This window comes from Hypanus sabinus, chromosome 28, assembly GCF_030144855.1.
Source record: "Hypanus sabinus isolate sHypSab1 chromosome 28, sHypSab1.hap1, whole genome shotgun sequence".
Classification (NCBI taxonomy): Eukaryota; Metazoa; Chordata; class Chondrichthyes; order Myliobatiformes; family Dasyatidae; genus Hypanus; species Hypanus sabinus.
Genome location: NC_082733.1, coordinates 5,072,836 through 5,094,841, shown reverse-complemented (window position 1 = coordinate 5,094,841; position 22,006 = coordinate 5,072,836). Strand labels below are relative to the sequence as shown.

Below are 22,006 nucleotides of genomic sequence, written 5' to 3'. Positions count from 1 at the left end.
CTCGATTGCTTTGTCTCCAGCTCTGGCAAACTCTCTACCGATATCTTTTATAAACCTACCAATTCCTAGGGCTACCTTGTCTACACCTCTTCCCATCCTTTCTCCTGTTAAACTGCCATTCCCTTTTCTCATTTCCTTGTCTCTGCCAAATTGGCTCCCAGGATGGGCCTTTCCTTTCCAGGGCATCAGGGATGTCCTTCAAAAACGGAGTTTCCCTCCTCCATTGATGCTGCCCTCACCCACATCTTCTCCATTTCCCGGACATCTGCACTTTCCCCATCTTCCTGCTACCTTAACAGAGATAGAGTTCCTCTTGTCTTCACCTACCACCATATGAGCCTCCACATCCAAATTATAATTCTCCACAACTTCTGCCATCTTCAACCAGACCTTACCACCAAACACATCTTTACCTGCCCTCCCCTACCCACTCTCTACTTTATGCAGGGATTGCTCCCTTTGTGATTCCCTTGTCCATTCTTCCCTATCCACTAATCTCCCTCCTGGCCCCAAACAGTCCTTCCAGCTGAGGCAGCACTTCACCTGAAAATCTGTTGGGGTCATCTACTGTATCCCCATTCCTTTTCTGACTTGTTGGTCCATGATCTCCTCTTCTGTCCTATTGGTCCATGATCTCCTCTTCTGTCCTATTGGTCCATGATCTCCTCTTCTGTCCTATTGGTCCATGATCTCCTCTTCAGTCTTGTTGGTCCATGATCTCCTCTTCAGTCTTGTTGGTCCATGATCTCCTCTTCAGTCTTGTTGGTCCATGATCTCCTCTTCAGTCTTGTTGGTCCATGATCTCCTCTTCAGTCTTGTTGGTCCATGATCTCCTCTTCTGCCCTGTTGGTCCATGATCTCCTCTTCTGCCCTGTTGGTCCATGATCTCCTCTTCTGCCCTGTTGGTCCATGATCTCCTCTTCTGCCCTGTTGGTCCATGATCTCCTCTTCTGCCCTGTTGGTCCATGATCTCCTCTTCTGCCCTGTTGATCCATGATCTCCTCTTCTGACTTGTTGGTCCATGATCTCCTCTTCTGTCCTATTGGTCCATGATCTCCTCTTCTGTCCTATTGGTCCATGATCTCCTCTTCTGTCCTATTGGTCCATGATCTCCTCTTCAGTCTTGTTGGTCCATGATCTCCTCTTCAGTCTTGTTGGTCCATGATCTCCTCTTCAGTCTTGTTGGTCCATGATCTCCTCTTCAGTCTTGTTGGTCCATGATCTCCTCTTCAGTCTTGTTGGTCCATGATCTCCTCTTCAGTCTTGTTGGTCCATGATCTCCTCTTCAGTCTTGTTGGTCCATGATCTCCTCTTCAGTCTTGTTGGTCCATGATCTCCTCTTCTGTCCTGTTGGTCCATGATCTCCGCTTCTGTCCTGTTGGTCCATGATCTCCTCTTCTGTCTTGTTGGTCCATGATCTCCTCTTCTGTCCTGTTGGTCCATGATCTCCTCTTCTGTCTTGTTGGTTCATGATCTCCTCTTCTGCCATGGTGAGGAAACTCTTAGAAACAATAGCTCATATTCCATCTAGGAAGTCTGCAACCTGAGGGCATGAACATCGATTTCTCCAATGTCCAGTAATTTTTCCACCTCCGCTTTCCCTCTATTTCAGTTGCCAACATTTACCTCTTTCTTTCCTCTTCTCCTCACTTGCCTTTCACCTTAAATCGGAGCCCCTACTCTTTCCCTTTCTCCCATGATCCACTCTCTTTTCCTATCTCCTTTTCCACCTACCACCTCCCAGCTTTTTACTTCATCCCCCTCCCCACACCTTCTTTTTCTGGTATCTTTCCCTTTCATTTTCAGTCCTGATGAAGGGTCTTGGCCTGAAATGTCAACTGTTTTCTCCTCTCCCTAGATGCTGCCTGACCTGATGCTTTTCTCCAGCATTTTGTGTGTGTATTATTCAGCATCTGCTGATTCCAGAATCTCTTGTGTTTAAGTTTCAATTTCATCGGCTCAACCTCATCTGACTGACCTGTGTCAGCTTCTCATTGGATGTAGCCCAAGGCTCCGAGCAATATTGCTTCATGACTCATTCCCCCAGCCTTGAGCCCAAGGTAATGTCTTTTTCCAAACTGCCATTTTGCATAATAAATACCCTGTCATCTGAAAATGGTCTCAGATTTAGCAGATCATCAACAGAAAACTCATTGTGTCTATGTTCAGTTGCTCTAATTAAGATATCCCTGAGCAAGAACCAACTCACCAAGCTTTTCACAAAATGGCGGCTACAAGAACAGTCTCTCCAAATGGCAGCTCCTTTTTTGCAACCACATGTCCAGAACAAAATCTTTAGATTTGTCTGTTCCCACTGACCTTGCCTCATTTTTATTTGTTGATTTGTAAGATTTGAGTTCTTTCTGGTCAATGCATGTGACACTTCTAAATCACCAATTTACTGATGTTCAGTTTGAGGTTTGTCTGTTGGCTCTAGAACAACTGTGGTCTAACCAATAACATCAGAGCTGAATTCCAGAGAGGAGATGACTGTCATTGATGTTTAGAGAACCTGACCCTCTGCATCTCCGGCTGCAACTGGATCCTTGACTTTTTTATCGTGAGACCACGTTCAATGTAGATCAGAAATAATGTCTCCTCGCTGGCAATCAATGCTGGTGCATGTCAAGGTTGTGTGCTTAGACCACTGCTTTACTCTCTCTACACCCATAACTGTGTGGCTAGGCACAGCTCAAATGCCATCTATAAATTTGCTCATGACACTGTTAGCAGAATTTCAAATGGTGATGAGGAGATGTACAGGAGTGAGATAGATCAGCTAGTTGAGTGCTATGGCAACAACAGCCTTACACTCAATGTCAGTAAGACCACAGAGTTGATTGTGGACTTCAGGAAGGGGGACGTCAAAGGAACACATACCAGTCCTCATCGAGGGATCAGAAGTGGAAAGGGTGAGCATTTTCAAGTTCCTGGGTGTCAGGATCTCTGGGGATCTATATTGATCTATAACTCTGGCTCAACATATTAATACAATTATAAAGACGGTACAACAGCAGTTCAGTTTCATTAGGAATTTGACGAGAATTGGTATGTCATCGAAGATTGTTACAAGTTTCTACAGATGTACCGTGGAGCGCACTCTTATGGAGGGGCCATTATACAGAGTCCAAAAAAACTGCAGAAAGTTGTAAACTCAGTCAGTTGCATCATGGGCACCATCCTTCCCAGTGTCCAGGACACCTTCAAATGGTGATGTTTCTTCTCATTGCTGCCATCAAGCAGGAAGTACAAGAACCTGAAGACACACACTCAACATTTCAGGAACAGCTGCTTCCCATCCACTATCAGATTTCTGAATGGACAATGAAATATTGTACACTATCTCCCTATTTTTTGCTCTCTTTTTGCACTACTTAATTATATTTATTTCAATGGTAAGTTGCAGTTTTTAAAAAATATTTTGTATTGCAATGTACTGCTGCCGAAAAACAACGTATTTCACAATTTGCCAGTGATATTAATTCTGATTCTGATTCATGTGAAACATTATGAAGGTAGAGTAATAGATGTGGTATATATGGGTTTTAGTAAAGAGTTTGACAAAGTTCCCCATGATGGGCTCATTCAATGATGGCAGTTCATCTCTGCCTCAGGATGATGCATCAGGATTGTCTCCATGCACTAAGGACCATACTGTAGTGCCCCAACGATGACTAGCCTGTCAGAAAGCATCTGTTAATGATTGTGAATCTTCCACAGAATACTACTCCTAACTCCTCAAGGAGTTCCCTGCCTGCATGCCGCAATATTTGGCCAAAGGACAGGTATAGGCAAGTAATTGTACTACACAAATGCCATACAATTGCAATCTCTAAAAGAGAGAGCATAGTCTGTTTCAAAGGCTTTATTATTGACAAATCCACAGTGCTAGATCTTCAGGTAATCCTTGTCCAGAATCTAAACTCAAGCAATTGTGTACGCCTATGAACGGTCAGGCGCTCTACGTCTCAAACTTCATGATTTGCCTCCTGATTCCCCAAGCCTTTTTGCCATCAACCCTTTATGGTTGCCAGGTCAATGTAGTGAATGCTGCGTGATCACACTGGGAAAACTTCTATCACGAGGACGGCAGAAGTTCATTATGTTTGTTGATGTGTCCTTGAGAGCAATCATGAATTGGGCAACAAGTACCTGCTTTACTAGTAATGCCCACTTCTCAAAGAACTTAAAAGTAAACAGAGTTATATTAATAATAAAGTTGTGTGAAATCCTACTTTAAACCAAATGACTAATTTCTTTGTTTTTGTTCCTTTCCCTGACATCCCCAATTCCCACCCAACCTCTTCATTCTCCTTTCTGTCTGCTTTTCTTAGACCAGGGATGATTTTCTGGGCCTGGTGGATATTCCTCTTCATCATATCCCGGTAAGTTGTAATTGCACCCAAGAGACCATTGCACATTTGTTTAGGGTTATATTGGTGGTACTTCTATTAACTTCCTTCTGATAGCTCAATATTTTGTCACCCTGACTCCAGTATTTCTGCTGGTTACATTGTGGATATGACTGTTCACTGTTCTCTGCCACTTGTGAGAAGTTCTTCTTCTTGTGAAATAAAGTTGCTTCAGCACATTGGGAGAAAAGTCGATAAGTGTGGATTGAGTCTAGAAGCATTGGAAAAGGCAGGGGTTAACAAGGGAACACAGGGATCAGTGCTGGGGCCCAAACAATTTGATAATTTATATGGAATACTTGGATGGATGCACCATGGATGTGACATTGACATTTTGTTGATATTACACGGGTTGGAAAGCAAGTTGTGAAAAAGCCTTTAAAGAGATTGCAAAGGGATATCAGTAGGTTAAGTGAGTGGGCAATTAGTGGGAAAGTCTACAAATAGTGGGAAATTTGCCTGTTTTGACAGAAAAATCAAAACATTGAAGTATATTTACTGAATAAATGGAGTGTATTTACAATGAAAGTTTTCATAGCTCTGAAATGCAGATCTGTCTGGGTGCCCTAATAAATGATATGCTAACTGCTAGCATGCAGGTAAAGCAAGTAACAAGGAAAATTATTCGGTTGTTGCCCTTTATTATGAAGGCAATTGAATATAAAACTAGGGAGGTTATGTTTCAATTATAATTGGCATTGGTGAGTACACAGTACTGCATTGATTTTATTTAATGGAAGGGTGCATTGGAAGCGGTACAGAGAGGATTTTCTAGAGTGAATATTTGAGATGGGTAGGTTGTTGTATCAGGGAAAGTTGGACAAGCCATGCTTGTATCTTCTGGTGTCTAGAAGGGCAAGTGATAACTTAATTGAAACAAATAAGATCCCAATGGCAGATGTGGAAAGAATGTTTCTATCCGTTAGAATACTTAGAAGTAGGTCTGTTTCACAGTGGGGGGTAACATGCTAAATTAAGACAAATGATGTGATGTTTTGTACCCCGAGGGTGAGAATTTTTGATACATTGGTAGAGTGTATGAAAAAATGTATTTTTATAATTTTAATAGATGGAATGTTTCTGAAACAAGGTTACTGAAGGGAATGTGGATTTGAGTCTACAAATAGGTCTGTAGGAGGAAAGGTTTAGTTTTGCCAGAAACACAGGAAATGGAACAGTTGACTCGGACTCTGGTTGGGTTATATTCAGGATTAGGAGAAACATAATGAAACCTGGGGAATCATCTGAACATATTCGACAAGAATGGGCGACTGGGAGACTCAATAGAGCACTGCTTCTTCACAGAAGTTGCTCAGATCATTATTTCAAAGAAATTTTCTTGTTAGTTTAGCAGAAAACCCAGTGCTGTCACATGAAGTGCTTTTCTGTGTACAGCAGATTCTGTCTGGATTGTGTGAAAGGAACACATCAACAAGACCTGTGATGACAACTTTCCAATTCTTAGTTCTTTACTCTGGTCTCTCTCGAAATTGAGCAGCTTCCAACCACATTTGATATGCGATGGAGAGAAGTTCTCGGGTCTGAGAGCTGGTCTGCAGTTGCAAGCTTGGAAACTGATGAAGTACAAAATCTTTTTTCAGTTTCATAACTGGAGGATTGGTGAAATGTAAACCAATCACTGTGTTCTAACTTTTATCTGAAATAAACACAAAACATTTTGAATTTAGTGAGAGAGGCTTACCTTTCTCCTTTACCATGCACCCATTTATTCCACAGGGAAAATCCTTGCAGTTGCTTAAGGTGGTTTGTCACTGTTTAGACAAGCAAAATGTCTGAGTAAAATGCTGTCAAATACGCAGCATGTCATGTTGCATCTGTGGGGGAGGGGGGGAGAGAGAGACTGTTTCAGATTGGTGACCTTTTATTAAGCAAAATTTAAAATGTAGCTGTTCCTGTTGCAGGGAATGGGTTGGAGATAATTATTGACACATGGTGACTGTTGAAAGTGGGGTGATAAAGGCTGGTCTGTAATTAACATTGATTCTGCTTTGAGGTATACATTGGAAGAGATGAATAAAATCTGAAATGCCATAAGAAGAGAAAAAGAACCTGAATGGTGGAATATTATAAGAATGGGATAACTGATTTCCTGAAGTCATTGGAGTTGATGTTGTGTCTGGAAGTCTGCAATAAGCTGGTTTAGAAAATGAGGGGATCTTATTGAACCCGGGAGTAGAGATTAGAGTGGGCTGAGAGCCAATGTGACAGTCTCCACAAGGGTGGAGACGTCCTTTTCGACTGAATGAAGGACATCCTTTTGGACTGAATGAAGATGTTTTGCAACTTATTACTGTAAAAGTCAATGAAGGTGAATGAGCAAGTGCAACAGGCAGTGAAGAGGGCAAATGGAATGTTGGCCTTTATTACAAGGGGAATTGAGTACAAGAGCAAGGATGTCCTTTTGCATTTGTACAGGGCCCTGGTGAGATCACACCTGGAATATTGTGTACAGTTTTGGTCTCCAGGTTTAAGGAAGGACATCCTGGCAATTGAGGAAGTGCAGCGTAGATTCACTAGGTTGATTCCTGGGATGGCAGGGCTGTCTTACGCAGAGAGATTGGAGAGATTGGGCTTGTACACACTGGAATTGAGGAGATTGAGAGGGGATCTGATTGAAACGTTTAAGATAATTAAAGGATTTGATAGGATTGAGGCAGGGAATTTGTTCCAGATGTTGGGAGAGTCCAGTACCAGAGGGCATGGATTGAGAATAAGAGGTCAGTTATTTAAAACAGAGTTGAGGAAGAACTTCTTCTCCCAGAGAGTTGTGGAGGTGTGGAATGCACTGCCTCGGAAGACGGTGGAGACCAATTCTCTGGATGCTTTCAAGAAGGAGCTAGATAGATATCTGATGAATAGGGGAATCAAGGGATATGGGGACAAGGCAGGGACTGGGTATTGATAGTGAATGATCAGCCATGATCTCAGAATGGCGGTGCAGACTCGAGGGGCCGAATGGTCTACTTCTGCACCTATTGTCTATTGTCTAAAATTCCACATAAGCTGATGTTAACTCTGCTTAATTGTTCTCAGTTGAGGTACAATAAAGCAGTAATTTACAAAGAAAATAACTCATAGTTGTAAACACATTGGCCTATATTGTGTGGAAGCAAGCAAGTCTTTCTTGACTGGAAAAAAATGTGTGTGTAAATAGATAACTGGTGGAAAAATAATTAAAGCCTATAGTAAAATAATGTAATTGACGTATAAGTAAATATATTGGAATTAATGGCTATTTTTTTAATTGCAGACGGAAAATCCAAACTTAGATAGACCTTATACATTCAAGGATTTTATTCTCCATCCTAGAAGGTAATTGAAACTATACAGGTGAACAAGTACAGAGGGTTGTAGCCATTTTCTCTTCTGGAGTTACATGCACAAAATTCTGGAGGAACTTGTGTAAATCAGACAGCATCTATGGAGGGGAATAAAGAGTCAACTTTTTCTTCTGAAACCCTTCATCGGAACTCTTCCATTAGTTCCTCCAGCATTTTGTGTGTGTTTCTCCAGATTTCCTTCATCTCCTGTGTTTATGATTCTCCTGTGGAGTTGATATGAATGCCAATCTATTTGTATTTTTTTTTCACCAAGTTCCTGGGGCAATAAAAATAGTGCCTCACAATTTATCTTTTTACACCGGATCAAACCTGCTGTGCTATTCTTCATTTCAGTGCTTTCATTCTAAGTTGTTGTAAACAATTAGTTAATGTGCAACAACATTAAGGAAGATACTGAAAAGCGTCTATCTGTGTGTATATTTATCTACTCAGTAAGAATAGGAGGTTTATGAAAATATGGTCAAATGGATTAAAGAACTGTACAGCACAGGAAGAAGGCTGTTTGGATCATCATCTTCAAGCTGACCGACAAAGTACTATTCAAACTAAGTTCACTTGGTCTGTTGTTTTGTAAGTTTTGGCACATGAGTGTTCATCTAAATACTGTTTCATTTCATTAACTGTTTTTGCAACTTCTCCATTTCAGGAAAGCAGTTTCAAACTCTTGGGTGAAAAAAAAATCATTCCTTACTGTTCCAAGGAAAATAGCCTCAGCCTAGCCAGTCTTCCTAAGATTCCCATGTTCTGAATCTGTTCCCTTTAGCAATCACATCCATCTTGTCATGCAGAGGCCAGAGCTGCACATAATACTCTATCTGTAACGTAACTAGTCTTGCATGTAGTTGATTATTATCTCTTCTCATTCTTTTTTATATCAATATTCCTTGTGCTGCTTTATCCCCCTCTCCTGGTGCCTTTTAAGAAAGTGTGGATGTACATCGCAGTATCCAACCATTTGATATGGCTTCCCCTCCATAGTTTCCCTCCCAAAATGTGTTTCATTGACTCCTGATGAAGGGTTTCGGCCCAAAACATCGTCACTATCTCCTCCCATAGATGCTATCTGGCCAGTTTTTTGTGTTTTTCTTTATTTCCAGCATCTGCAGATTCACTCGTGTTTCATTCCACTTCTGACCATTTGCACTTTTTCTGTCTGCCTGACCTGTTTAGCTTCCTTGCTATCAACTGCAAGCTTTTTTGTCATCTGCTAATGCCCATTAATATTTAAATCTCAAAAGCAAGGAATCGAGTACTAAGCCTTATGAAACCCCACTGTAACAGCCATCCAATCACAAATCACCACTGCCCTTCGCTACATGCCATTAGGACAATTTTGGACACTTACACACTTCCCATGAGGGCTGAAATTTTTGGATTAATCTGTTATGTGGGACTTAGGCAAATTCATTCTTAAAGTCTATGTATCAAATAGGTACCTCCTCAAAAATTATTTTTTTGCATTGATTATTGCTTGCCCACTTGTTTTTATACATGAATACTCTCCTTCCAACAAGTGCCTTTCTAAATGAGTATTATACTGCATCTCAATTCTTCAGAGGAATTTTCTTACAATTGGCTGATAGATAATGATTAGATTTTTTTCCTTCTCCCCTTTGAAACTTTGGTAAAAATTAGTGATCATGTGTTCCGCTGGCACCATGTCCGTACTCACGAAGGATTGAAAAATGGTCATCAGGCTCTTCACCATTCATAGGGCATAGAACAGCACAAGAACAGGTCCCATGGCCCACACTGTTGTGCCAAACCACTTAAATTAGTAATCAAATGGCCAACTAAATTAATCTCTTCTGCCAAGACAATGTCCCAATCCTTCCATGTACCTCTCTTATGTAAAGTTTAAAAGTCTCTAATGTATCTGCCCTTCCAACCATCCCAGAGAGCACATTGCAGCTACCCACCAGACTCTGTGTAAAAATAGTGCCTCTCATATCAACTTCAAAATTAACCCCTCTAACCTTAAATGCATATCCTCCTCACTTCATTTCTAAAATAAATTTCACATGGGCCTAGCAATTTATCTAGATACAGTAAAACTTTGGTAAATAACAATGTTTCAGAGAAGCATGTGGCTCACTGAGAACTCACTGGGTTCTCTGTAAAGTTTGTTATACCAAAGCATTAAAAAGTGTCTCAAGTAGTGTTTTGGTGAATTGTGTTGTTGGGAATGAACTGCTGTTTCCTTTATCCCTGTTTGTATATTTTTAATTTCTTCTGTTTTGCCCCTCATCATCAAATGTATTGAAGTCTATTATGAAAGGCTGATCTACAGAAGTTCAATTGATTTGGATCATTGGGTTAGCAGTGTTCAGTGCTGAATCAAATCAGTTTGAATTTCACAAGTATGTAGTCTAACCAGAGAGGTTAAAGAATACTTGATGCTTAACCATTAAACAGCTTTTCATCAATAGAACAGAAAATGTGATCCCTCTTCATAGTCAACTGGAAAATGTGTTTCAGAGTTTTAAACTGTCTAATGTTAAAAAGTTAATTTCAATTCCTCTTTTTTGCTCTGAAACATGTGAGTGACCTAATGACCAGTTCAACATTAAACATGGAGATCTTTTAATGGCCAGAAATATGAAATGTTGGATAACTTGAATTAAATGGCTTTCAATAAGAAACTTGAAATCTGACACTTCCTCTGCTCTCAACCTGAAAGATTATCTTATTTCAGATGTGTGCCACTTGAGATACCAGACACCCACTTGTACTTCACTTAACCGGTTATTTTTGATGAAGTGGGTTACTGTGGTAACAGCAAGCTGTTCAGCTGTATCAAATACCTATGGATGTTTTTTTTTTGTATGGGCTTTCAAAATGCAGTCTGTGGAGTTTCCCAAAGGGGCAAAAACCAGTGTTAGCTGAAATTAAAGATCATGAAATCCAAGGTATATTTTTGACTTGGTTGAAAAATTGATGACCAACAGGAGTTGGAGATTAGGAATAATGGATAGTTCTCTAACTAGTAGAGTGAAATATTAGTATAATTTTTTAATGATGGATGATGGGGTAGGAGGGCACAAATCCAAGTTTAACACTAAGATAAGTGGCATTATAAGTGTTGGAAAGTGTGGAGCAATGAAGCAGGAAAGACTAAGTTATGAAGAAAGTCTAATAGATTAAGTGAAATGACAAAAGGATGGCAAATGGACTTTAGTGAATCAAAATGTTAGGTCGTTCTGATTTAGTACAGATAGACCAAAAGAGTTTCTAATTCTTAGTAAGTTGGAACTAGTGGAGGCTGCCATTGGGGATGGGGAGCCCATGGACTGAGATCGTTGAAATTCCCCAATACTATGGACTGAGATCATTGAAATCCGCATATCATGGATTGAGATATTTGAAATCCCCAAAACCATGGATTGAAATCATTGAAATCCCCAATGCCATGGATTGAAATAATTGAAATCCCCAATGCCATGGATTGAAATCATTGAAATCCCCAATGCCATGGATTGAAATCATTGAAATCCCCAAAACCATGGATTGGAATTATTGAAATCCCCAAAGCAATGGACTGAGATTGTTGAAATTCCCAAAACCATGGACTGATATCATTGAAATCCCTAAAACCATGGACTGAAATCATTGAAATCCCCAATACCATGGAGTGAGATCATTGAAATCTCCAATACCATAGACTGAGACTGTTGAAATCCCCAATACCATGGACTGAGATCATTGAAATGTTGAATACCATGGACTGAGATTGTTGAAATCCCTAATACCATGGACTGAGATCGTTGAAATCCCTAATACCATGCACTGAGATGGTTGAATTTCTGAATACCATGCACTGAGATCATTGAAATCCCTAATACCATGGACTGAGATCGTTGAAATCCCTAATACCATGGACTGAGATCGTTGAATTTCCGAATACCATGCACTGAGATCATTAAAATCCCCAAAACCATGGACTGAAATCATTGAAATCCCCAAAACCATTGACTAAGATCATTGAAATCCCCAATACCATGGATTGAAATCATTGAAATCCGCAAAACCATGGATTGGAATTATTGAAATCCCCAAAACCATGAACTGAAATCATTGAAATCCCCAATACCATGGAGTGAGATCATTGAAATCTCCAATACCATAGACTGAGACTGTTGAAATCCCCAATACCATAGACTGAGATTGTTGAAATCCCTAATACCATGGACTGAGATCATTGAATTTCCGAATACCATGCACTGAGATCATTAAAATCCCCAAAACCATGGACTGAGATCGTTGAAATCCCTAATACCATGGACTGAGATTGTTGAAATCCCTAATACCATGGATTGAGATCATTGAATTTCCGAATACCATTCACTGAGATCATTAAAATCCCCAAAACCATGGACTGAAATCATTGAAATCCCCAAAACCATTGACTGAGATCATTGAAATCCCCAATACCATGGATTGAAATAATTGAAATCCCCAATGCCATGGATTGAAATCATTGAAATCCCCAAAACCATGGACTGATATCATTGAAGTCCCGAAAACCATGGACTGAAATCATTGAAATTCCCAAAACCATGGACTGATATCATTGAAATCCCTAAAACCATGGACTGAAATCATTGAAATCCCCAATACCATGGAGTGAGATCATTGAAATCTCCAATACCATAGACTGAGACTGTTGAAATCCCCAATACCATGGACTGAGATCATTGAAATGTTGAATACCATGGACTGAGATTGTTGAAATCCCTAATACCATGGACTGAGATCGTTGAAATCCCTAATACCATGCACAGAGATCGTTGAATTTCTGAATACCATGCACTGAGATCATTGAAATCCCTAATACCATGGACTGAGATCGTTGAATTTCCGAATACCATGCACTGAGATCATTAAAATCCCCAAAACCATGGACTGAAATCATTGAAATCCCCAAAACCATTGACTGAGATCATTGAAATCCCCAATACCATGGATTGAAATCATTGAAATCCGCAAAACCATGGATTGGAATTATTGAAATCCCCAAAACCATGAACTGAAATCATTGAAATCCCCAATACCATGGAGTGAGATCATTGAAATCTCCAATACCATAGACTGAGACTGTTGAAATCCCCAATACCATGGACTGAGATCATTGAAATGTTGAATACCATGGACTGAGATCGTTGAAATCCCTAATACCATGGACTGAGATCATTGAAATGTTGAATACCATGGACTGAGATTGTTGAAATCCCTAATACCATGGACTGAGATCGTTGAATTTCTGAATACCATGCACTGACATCATTGAAATCCCTAATACCATGGACTGAGATCGTTGAATTTCCGAATACCATGCACTGAGATCATTAAAATCCCCAAAACCATGGACTGAAATCATTGAAATCCCCAAAACCATTGACTGAGATCATTGAAATCCCCAATACCATGGATTGAAATCATTGAAATCCGCAAAACCATGGATTGGAATTATTGAAATCCCCAAAACCATGAACTGAAATCATTGAAATCCCCAATACCATGGAGTGAGATCATTGAAATCTCCAATACCATAGACTGAGACTGTTGAAATCCCCAATACCATGGACTGAGATCATTGAAATGTTGAATACCATGGACTGAGATTGTTGAAATCCCTAATACCATGGACTGAGATCATTGAATTTCCGAATACCATGCACTGAGGTCATTAAAATCCCCAAAACCATGGACTGAGATCGTTGAAATCCCTAATACCATGGACTGAGATCGTTGAAATCCCTAATACCATGGATTGAGATCATTGAATTTCCGAATACCATTCACTGAGATCATTAAAATCCCCAAAGCCATGGACTGAAATCATTGAAATCCCCAAAACCATTGACTGAGATCATTGAAATCCCCAATACCATGGATTGAAATAATTGAAATCCCCAATGCCATGGATTGAAATCATTGAAATCCCCAAAACCATGGACTGATATCATTGAAGTCCCCAAAACCATGGACTGAAATCATTGAAATTCCCAAAACCATGGACTGAAATCATTGAAATCCCCAATACCATGGAGTGAGATCATTGAAATCTCCAATACCATAGACTGAGACTGTTGAAATCCCCAATACCATGGACTGAGATCATTGAAATGTTGAATACCATGGACTGAGATTGTTGAAATCCCTAATACCATGGACTGAGATCGTTGAAATCCCTAATACCATGCACTGAGATCGTTGAATTTCTGAATACCATGCACTGAGATCATTGAAATCACTAATACCATGGACTGAGATCGTTGAAATCCCTAATACCATGGACTGAGATCGTTGAATTTCCGAATACCATGCACTGAGATCATTAAAATCCCCAAAACCATGGACTGAAATCATTGAAATCCCCAAAACCATTGACTGAGATCATTGAAATCCCCAATACCATGGATTGAAATCATTGAAATCCGCAAAACCATGGATTGGAATTATTGAAATCCCCAAAACCATGAACTGAAATCATTGAAATCCCCAATACCATGGAGTGAGATCATTGAAATCTCCAATACCATAGACTGAGACTGTTGAAATCCCCAATACCATGGACTGAGATCATTGAAATGTTGAATACCATGGACTGAGATCGTTGAAATCCCTAATACCATGGACTGAGATTGTTGAAATCCCTAATACCATGGACTGAGATCATTGAATTTCCGAATACCATGCACTGAGATCATTAAAATCCCCAAAACCATGGACTGAGATCGTTGAAATCCCTAATACCATGGACTGAGATTGTTGAAATCCCTAATACCATGGACTGAGATTGTTGAAATCCCTAATACCATGGACTGAGATCATTGAAATGTTGAATACCATGGACTGAGATTGTTGAAATCCCTAATACCATGGACTGAGATCGTTGAAATCCCTAATACCATGGACTGAGATCGTTGAAATCCCTAATACCATGGATTGAGATCATTGAATTTCCGAATACCATTCACTGAGATCATTAAAATCCCCAAAGCCATGGACTGAAATCATTGAAATCCCCAAAACCATTGACTGAGATCATTGAAATCCCCAATGCCATGGATTGAAATCATTGAAATCCCCAAAACCATGGACTGATATCATTGAAGTCCCCAAAACCATGGACTGAAATCATTGAAATCCCTAAAACCATGGACTGAAATCATTGAAATCCCCAATACCATGGAGTGAGATCATTGAAATCTCCAATACCATAGACTGAGACTGTTGAAATCCCCAATACCTTGGACTGAGATCATTGAAATGTTGAATACCATGGACTGAGATTGTTGAAATCCCTAATACCATGGACTGAGATCGTTGAATTTCCGAATACCATGCACTGAGATCATTAAAATCCCCAAAACCATGGACTGAAATCATTGAAATCCCCAAAACCATTGACTGAGATCATTGAAATCCCCAATACCATGGATTGAAATCATTGAAATCCCCAAAACCATGGACTGATATCATTGAAGTCCCCAAAACCATGGACTGAAATCATTGAAATCCCCAATACCATGGAGTGAGATCATTGAAATCTCCAATACCATAGACTGAGACTGTTGAAATCCCCAATACCATGGACTGAGATCATTGAAATGTTGAATACCATGGACTGAGATTGTTGAAATCCCTAATACCATGGACTGAGATCGTTGAATTTCCGAATACCATGCACTGAGATCATTAAAATCCCCAAAACCATGGACTGAAATCATTGAAATCCCCAAAACCATTGACTGAGATCATTGAAATCCCCAATACCATGGATTGAAATCATTGAAATCCGCAAAACCATGGATTGGAATTATTGAAATCCCCAAAACCATGAACTGAAATCATTGAAATCCCCAATACCATGGAGTGAGATCATTGAAATCTCCAATACCATAGACTGAGACTGTTGAAATCCCCAATACCATAGACTGAGATTGTTGAAATCCCTAATACCATGGACTGAGATCATTGAATTTCCGAATACCATGCACTGAGATCATTAAAATCCCCAAAACCATGGACTGAGATCGTTGAAATCCCTAATACCATGGACTGAGATCGTTGAAATCCCTAATACCATGGATTGAGATCATTGAATTTCCGAATACCATTCACTGAGATCATTAAAATCCCCAAAGCCATGGACTGAAATCATTGAAATCCCCAAAACCATTGACTGAGATCATTGAAATCCCCAATACCATGGATTGAAATAATTGAAATCCCCAATGCCATGGATTGAAATCATTGAAATCCGCAAAACCATGGACTGATATCATTGAAGTCCCCAAAACCATGGACTGAAATCATTGAAATTCCCAAAACCATGGACTGATATCATTGAAATCCCTAAAACCATGGACTGAAATCATTGAAATCCCCAATACCATGGAGTGAGATCATTGAAATCTCCAATACCATAGACTGAGACTGTTGAAATCCCCAATACCATGGACTGAGATCATTGAAATGTTGAATACCATGGACTGAGATTGTTGAAATCCCTAATACCATGGACTGAGATCGTTGAAATCCCTAATACCATGCACTGAGATCGTTGAATTTCTGAATACCATGCACTGAGATCATTGAAATCCCTAATACCATGGACTGAGATCGTTGAATTTCCGAATACCATGCACTGAGATCATTAAAATCCCCAAAACCATGGACTGAAATCATTGAAATCCCCAAAACCATTGACTGAGATCATTGAAATCCCCAATACCATGGATTGAAATCATTGAAATCCGCAAAACCATGGATTGGAATTATTGAAATCCCCAAAACCATGAACTGAAATCATTGAAATCCCCAATACCATGGAGTGAGATCATTGAAATCTCCAATACCATAGACTGAGACTGTTGAAATCCCCAATACCATGGACTGAGATCATTGAAATGTTGAATACCATGGACTGAGATCGTTGAAATCCCTAATACCATGGACTGAGATCATTGAAATGTTGAATACCATGGACTGAGATTGTTGAAATCCCTAATACCATGGACTGAGATCGTTGAATTTCTGAATACCATGCACTGAGATCATTGAAATCCCTAATACCATGGACTGAGATCATTGAATTTCCGAATACCATTCACTGAGATCATTAAAATCCCCAAAGCCATGGACTGAAATCATTGAAATCCCCAAAACCATTGACTGAGATCATTGAAATCCCCAATACCATGGATTGAAATAATTGAAATCCCCAATGCCATGGATTGAAATCATTGAAATCCCCAAAACCATGGACTGATATCATTGAAGTCCCCAAAACCATGGACTGAAATCATTGAAATCCCTAAAACCATGGACTGAAATCATTGAAATCCACAATACCATGGAGTGAGATCATTGAAATCTCCAATACCATAGACTGAGACTGTTGAAATCCCCAATACCATGGACTGAGATCATTGAAATGTTGAATACCATGGACTGAGATTGTTGAAATCCCTAATACCATGGACTGAGATCGTTGAATTTCTGAATACCATGCACTGAGATCATTGAAATCACTAATACCATGGACTGAGATCGTTGAATTTCCGAATACCATGCACTGAGATCATTAAAATCCCCAAAACCATGGACTGAAATCATTGAAATCCCCAAAACCATTGACTGAGATCATTGAAATCCCCAATACCATGGATTGAAATCATTGAAATCCGCAAAACCATGGATTGGAATTATTGAAATCCCCAAAACCATGAACTGAAATCATTGAAATCCCCAATACCATGGAGTGAGATCATTGAAATCTCCAATACCATAGACTGAGACTGTTGAAATCCCCAATACCATAGACTGAGATTGTTGAAATCCCTAATACCATGGACTGAGATCATTGAATTTCCGAATACCATGCACTGAGATCATTAAAATCCCCAAAACCATGGACTGAGATCGTTGAAATCCCTAATACCATGGACTGAGATCGTTGAAATCCCTAATACCATGGATTGAGATCATTGAATTTCCGAATACCATTCACTGAGATCATTAAAATCCCCAAAGCCATGGACTGAAATCATTGAAATCCCCAAAACCATTGACTGAGATCATTGAAATCCCCAATACCATGGATTGAAATAATTGAAATCCCCAATGCCATGGATTGAAATCATTGAAATCCCCAAAACCATGGACTGATATCATTGAAGTCCCCAAAACCATGGACTGAAATCATTGAAATTCCCAAAACCATGGACTGATATCATTGAAATCCCTAAAACCATGGACTGAAATCATTGAAATCCCCAATACCATGGAGTGAGATCATTGAAATCTCCAATACCATAGACTGAGACTGTTGAAATCCCCAATACCATGGACTGAGATCATTGAAATGTTGAATACCATGGACTGAGATTGTTGAAATCCCTAATACCATGGACTGAGATCGTTGAAATCCCTAATACCATGCACTGAGATCGTTGAATTTCTGAATACCATGCACTGAGATCATTGAAATCCCTAATACCATGGACTGAGATCGTTGAATTTCCGAATACCATGCACTGAGATCATTAAAATCCCCAAAACCATGGACTGAAATCATTGAAATCCCCAAAACCATTGACTGAGATCATTGAAATCCCCAATACCATGGATTGAAATCATTGAAATCCGCAAAACCATGGATTGGAATTATTGAAATCCCCAAAACCATGAACTGAAATCATTGAAATCCCCAATACCATGGAGTGAGATCATTGAAATCTCCAATACCATAGACTGAGACTGTTGAAATCCCCAATACCATGGACTGAGATCATTGAAATGTTGAATACCATGGACTGAGATTGTTGAAATCCCTAATACCATGGACTGAGATCATTGAAATGTTGAATACCATGGACTGAGATTGTTGAAATCCCTAATACCATGGACTGAGATCGTTGAATTTCTGAATACCATGCACTGACATCATTGAAATCCCTAATACCATGGACTGAGATCATTGAATTTCCGAATACCATGCACTGAGATCATTAAAATCCCCAAAACCATGGACTGAGATCGTTGAAATCCCTAATACCATGGACTGAGATCGTTGAAATCCCTAATACCATGGATTGAGATCATTGAATTTCCGAATACCATTCACTGAGATCATTAAAATCCCCAAAGCCATGGACTGAAATCATTGAAATCCCCAATGCCATGGATTGAAATCATTGAAATCCCCAAAACCATGGACTGATATCATTGAAGTCCCCAAAACCATGGACTGAAATCATTGAAATTCCCAAAACCATGGACTGAAATCATTGAAATCCCCAATACCATGGAGTGAGATCATTGAAATCTCCAATACCATAGACTGAGACTGTTGAAATCCCCAATACCATGGACTGAGATCATTGAAATGTTGAATACCATGGACTGAGATTGTTGAAATCCCTAATACCATGGACTGAGATCGTTGAAATCCCTAATACCATGCACTGAGATGGTTGAATTTCTGAATACCATGCACTGAGATCATTGAAATCCCTAATACCATGGACTGAGATCGTTGAAATCCCTAATACCATGGACTGAGATCGTTGAATTTCCGAATACCATGCACTGAGATCATTAAAATCCCCAAAACCATGGACTGAAATCATTGAAATCCCCAAAACCATTGACTGAGATCATTGAAATCCCCAATACCATGGATTGAAATCATTGAAATCCCCAAAACCATGGACTGATATCATTGAAGTCCCCAAAACCATGGACTGAAATCATTGAAATTCCCAAAACCATGGACTGAAATCATTGAAATCCCCAATACCATGGAGTGAGATCATTGAAATCTCCAATACCATAGACTGAGACTGTTGAAATCCCCAATACCATGGACTGAGATCATTGAAATGTTGAATACCATGGACTGAGATTGTTGAAATCCCTAATACCATGGACTGAGATCATTGAAATCCCTAATACCATGCACTGAGATCGTTGAATTTCTGAATACCATGCACTGAGATCATTGAAATCCCTAATACCATGGACTGAGATCGTTGAAATCCCTAATACCATGGACTGAGATCGTTGAATTTCCGAATACCATGCACTGAGATCATTAAAATCCCCAAAACCATGGACTGAAATCATTGAAATCCCCAAAACCATTGACTGAGATCATTGAAATCCCCAATACCATGGATTGAAATCATTGAAATCCGCAAAACCATGGATTGGAATTATTGAAATCCCCAAAACCATGAACTGAAATCATTGAAATCCCCAATACCATGGAGTGAGATCATTGAAATCTCCAATACCATAGACTGAGACTGTTGAAATCCCCAATACCATGGACTGAGATCATTGAAATGTTGAATACCATGGACTGAGATCGTTGAAATCCCTAATACCATGGACTGAGATTGTTGAAATCCCTAATACCATGGACTGAGATCATTGAATTTCCGAATACCATGCACTGAGATCATTAAAATCCCCAAAACCATGGACTGAGATCGTTGAAATCCCTAATACCATGGACTGAGATTGTTGAAATCCCTAATACCATGGACTGAGATCATTGAAATGTTGAATACCATGGACTGAGATTGTTGAAATCCCTAATACCATGGACTGAGATCGTTGAAATCCCTAATACCATGGACTGAGATCGTTGAAATCCCTAATACCATGGATTGAGATCATTGAATTTCCGAATACCATTCACTGAGATCATTAAAATCCCCAAAGCCATGGACTGAAATCATTGAAATCCCCAAAACCATTGACTGAGATCATTGAAATCCCCAATACCATGGATTGAAATAATTGAAATCCCCAATGCCATGGATTGAAATCATTGAAATCCCCAAAACCATGGACTGATATCATTGAAGTCCCCAAAACCATGGACTGAAATCAATGAAATCCCTAAAACCATGGACTGAAATCATTGAAATCCCCAATACCATGGAGTGAGATCATTGAAATCTCCAATACCATAGACTGAGACTGTTGAAATCCCCAATACCATGGACTGAGATCATTGAAATGTTGAATACCATGGACTGAGATTGTTGAAATCCCTAATACCATGGACTGAGATCGTTGAATTTCTGAATACCATGCACTGAGATCATTGAAATCCCTAATACCATGGACTGAGATCGTTGAATTTCCGAATACCATGCACTGAGATCATTAAAATCCCCAAAACCATGGACTGAAATCATTGAAATCCCCAAAACCATTGACTGAGATCATTGAAATCCCCAATACCATGGATTGAAATCATTGAAATCCGCAAAACCATGGATTGGAATTATTGAAATCCCCAAAACCATGAACTGAAATCATTGAAATCCCCAATACCATGGAGTGAGATCATTGAAATCTCCAATACCATAGACTGAGACTGTTGAAATCCCCAATACCATAGACTGAGATTGTTGAAATCCCTAATACCATGGACTGAGATCATTGAATTTCCGAATACCATGCACTGAGATCATTAAAATCCCCAAAACCATGGACTGAGATCGTTGAAATCCCTAATACCATGGACTGAGATCGTTGAAATCCCTAATACCATGGATTGAGATCATTGAATTTCCGAATACCATTCACTGAGATCATTAAAATCCCCAAAGCCATGGACTGAAATCATTGAAATCCCCAAAACCATTGACTGAGATCATTGAAATCCCCAATACCATGGATTGAAATAATTGAAATCCCCAATGCCATGGATTGAAATCATTGAAATCCCCAAAACCATGGACTGATATCATTGAAGTCCCCAAAACCATGGACTGAAATCATTGAAATTCCCAAAACCATGGACTGAAATCATTGAAATCCCCAATACCATGGAGTGAGATCATTGAAATCTCCAATACCATAGACTGAGACTGTTGAAATCCCCAATACCATGGACTGAGATCATTGAAATGTTGAATACCATGGACTGAGATTGTTGAAATCCCTAATACCATGGACTGAGATCGTTGAAATCCCTAATACCATGCACTGAGATCGTTGAATTTCTGAATACCATGCACTGAGATCATTGAAATCCCTAATACCATGGACTGAGATCGTTGAAATCCCTAATACCATGGACTGAGATCGTTGAATTTCCGAATACCATGCACTGAGATCATTAAAATCCCCAAAACCATGGACTGAAATCATTGAAATCCCCAAAACCATTGACTGAGATCATTGAAATCCCCAATACCATGG

At 39.5% G+C, this 22,006-nt stretch overlaps 1 protein-coding gene across 2 annotated transcripts in view; it reads left to right on the top strand.

Moving 5' to 3' along the window:
• Positions 1-22,006, top strand: part of nedd4a (NEDD4 E3 ubiquitin protein ligase a) — a 247,880-nt gene that overhangs the window by 155,724 nt on the left and 70,150 nt on the right. For both annotated transcript variants that reach the window (XM_059952531.1, XM_059952530.1), the window contains exons 6-7: positions 4,335-4,385; positions 7,684-7,745. In XM_059952531.1, coding sequence (XP_059808514.1) covers positions 4,335-4,385; positions 7,684-7,745 — 113 coding nt within the window. The remainder of the gene's footprint in view (positions 1-4,334; positions 4,386-7,683; positions 7,746-22,006) is intronic.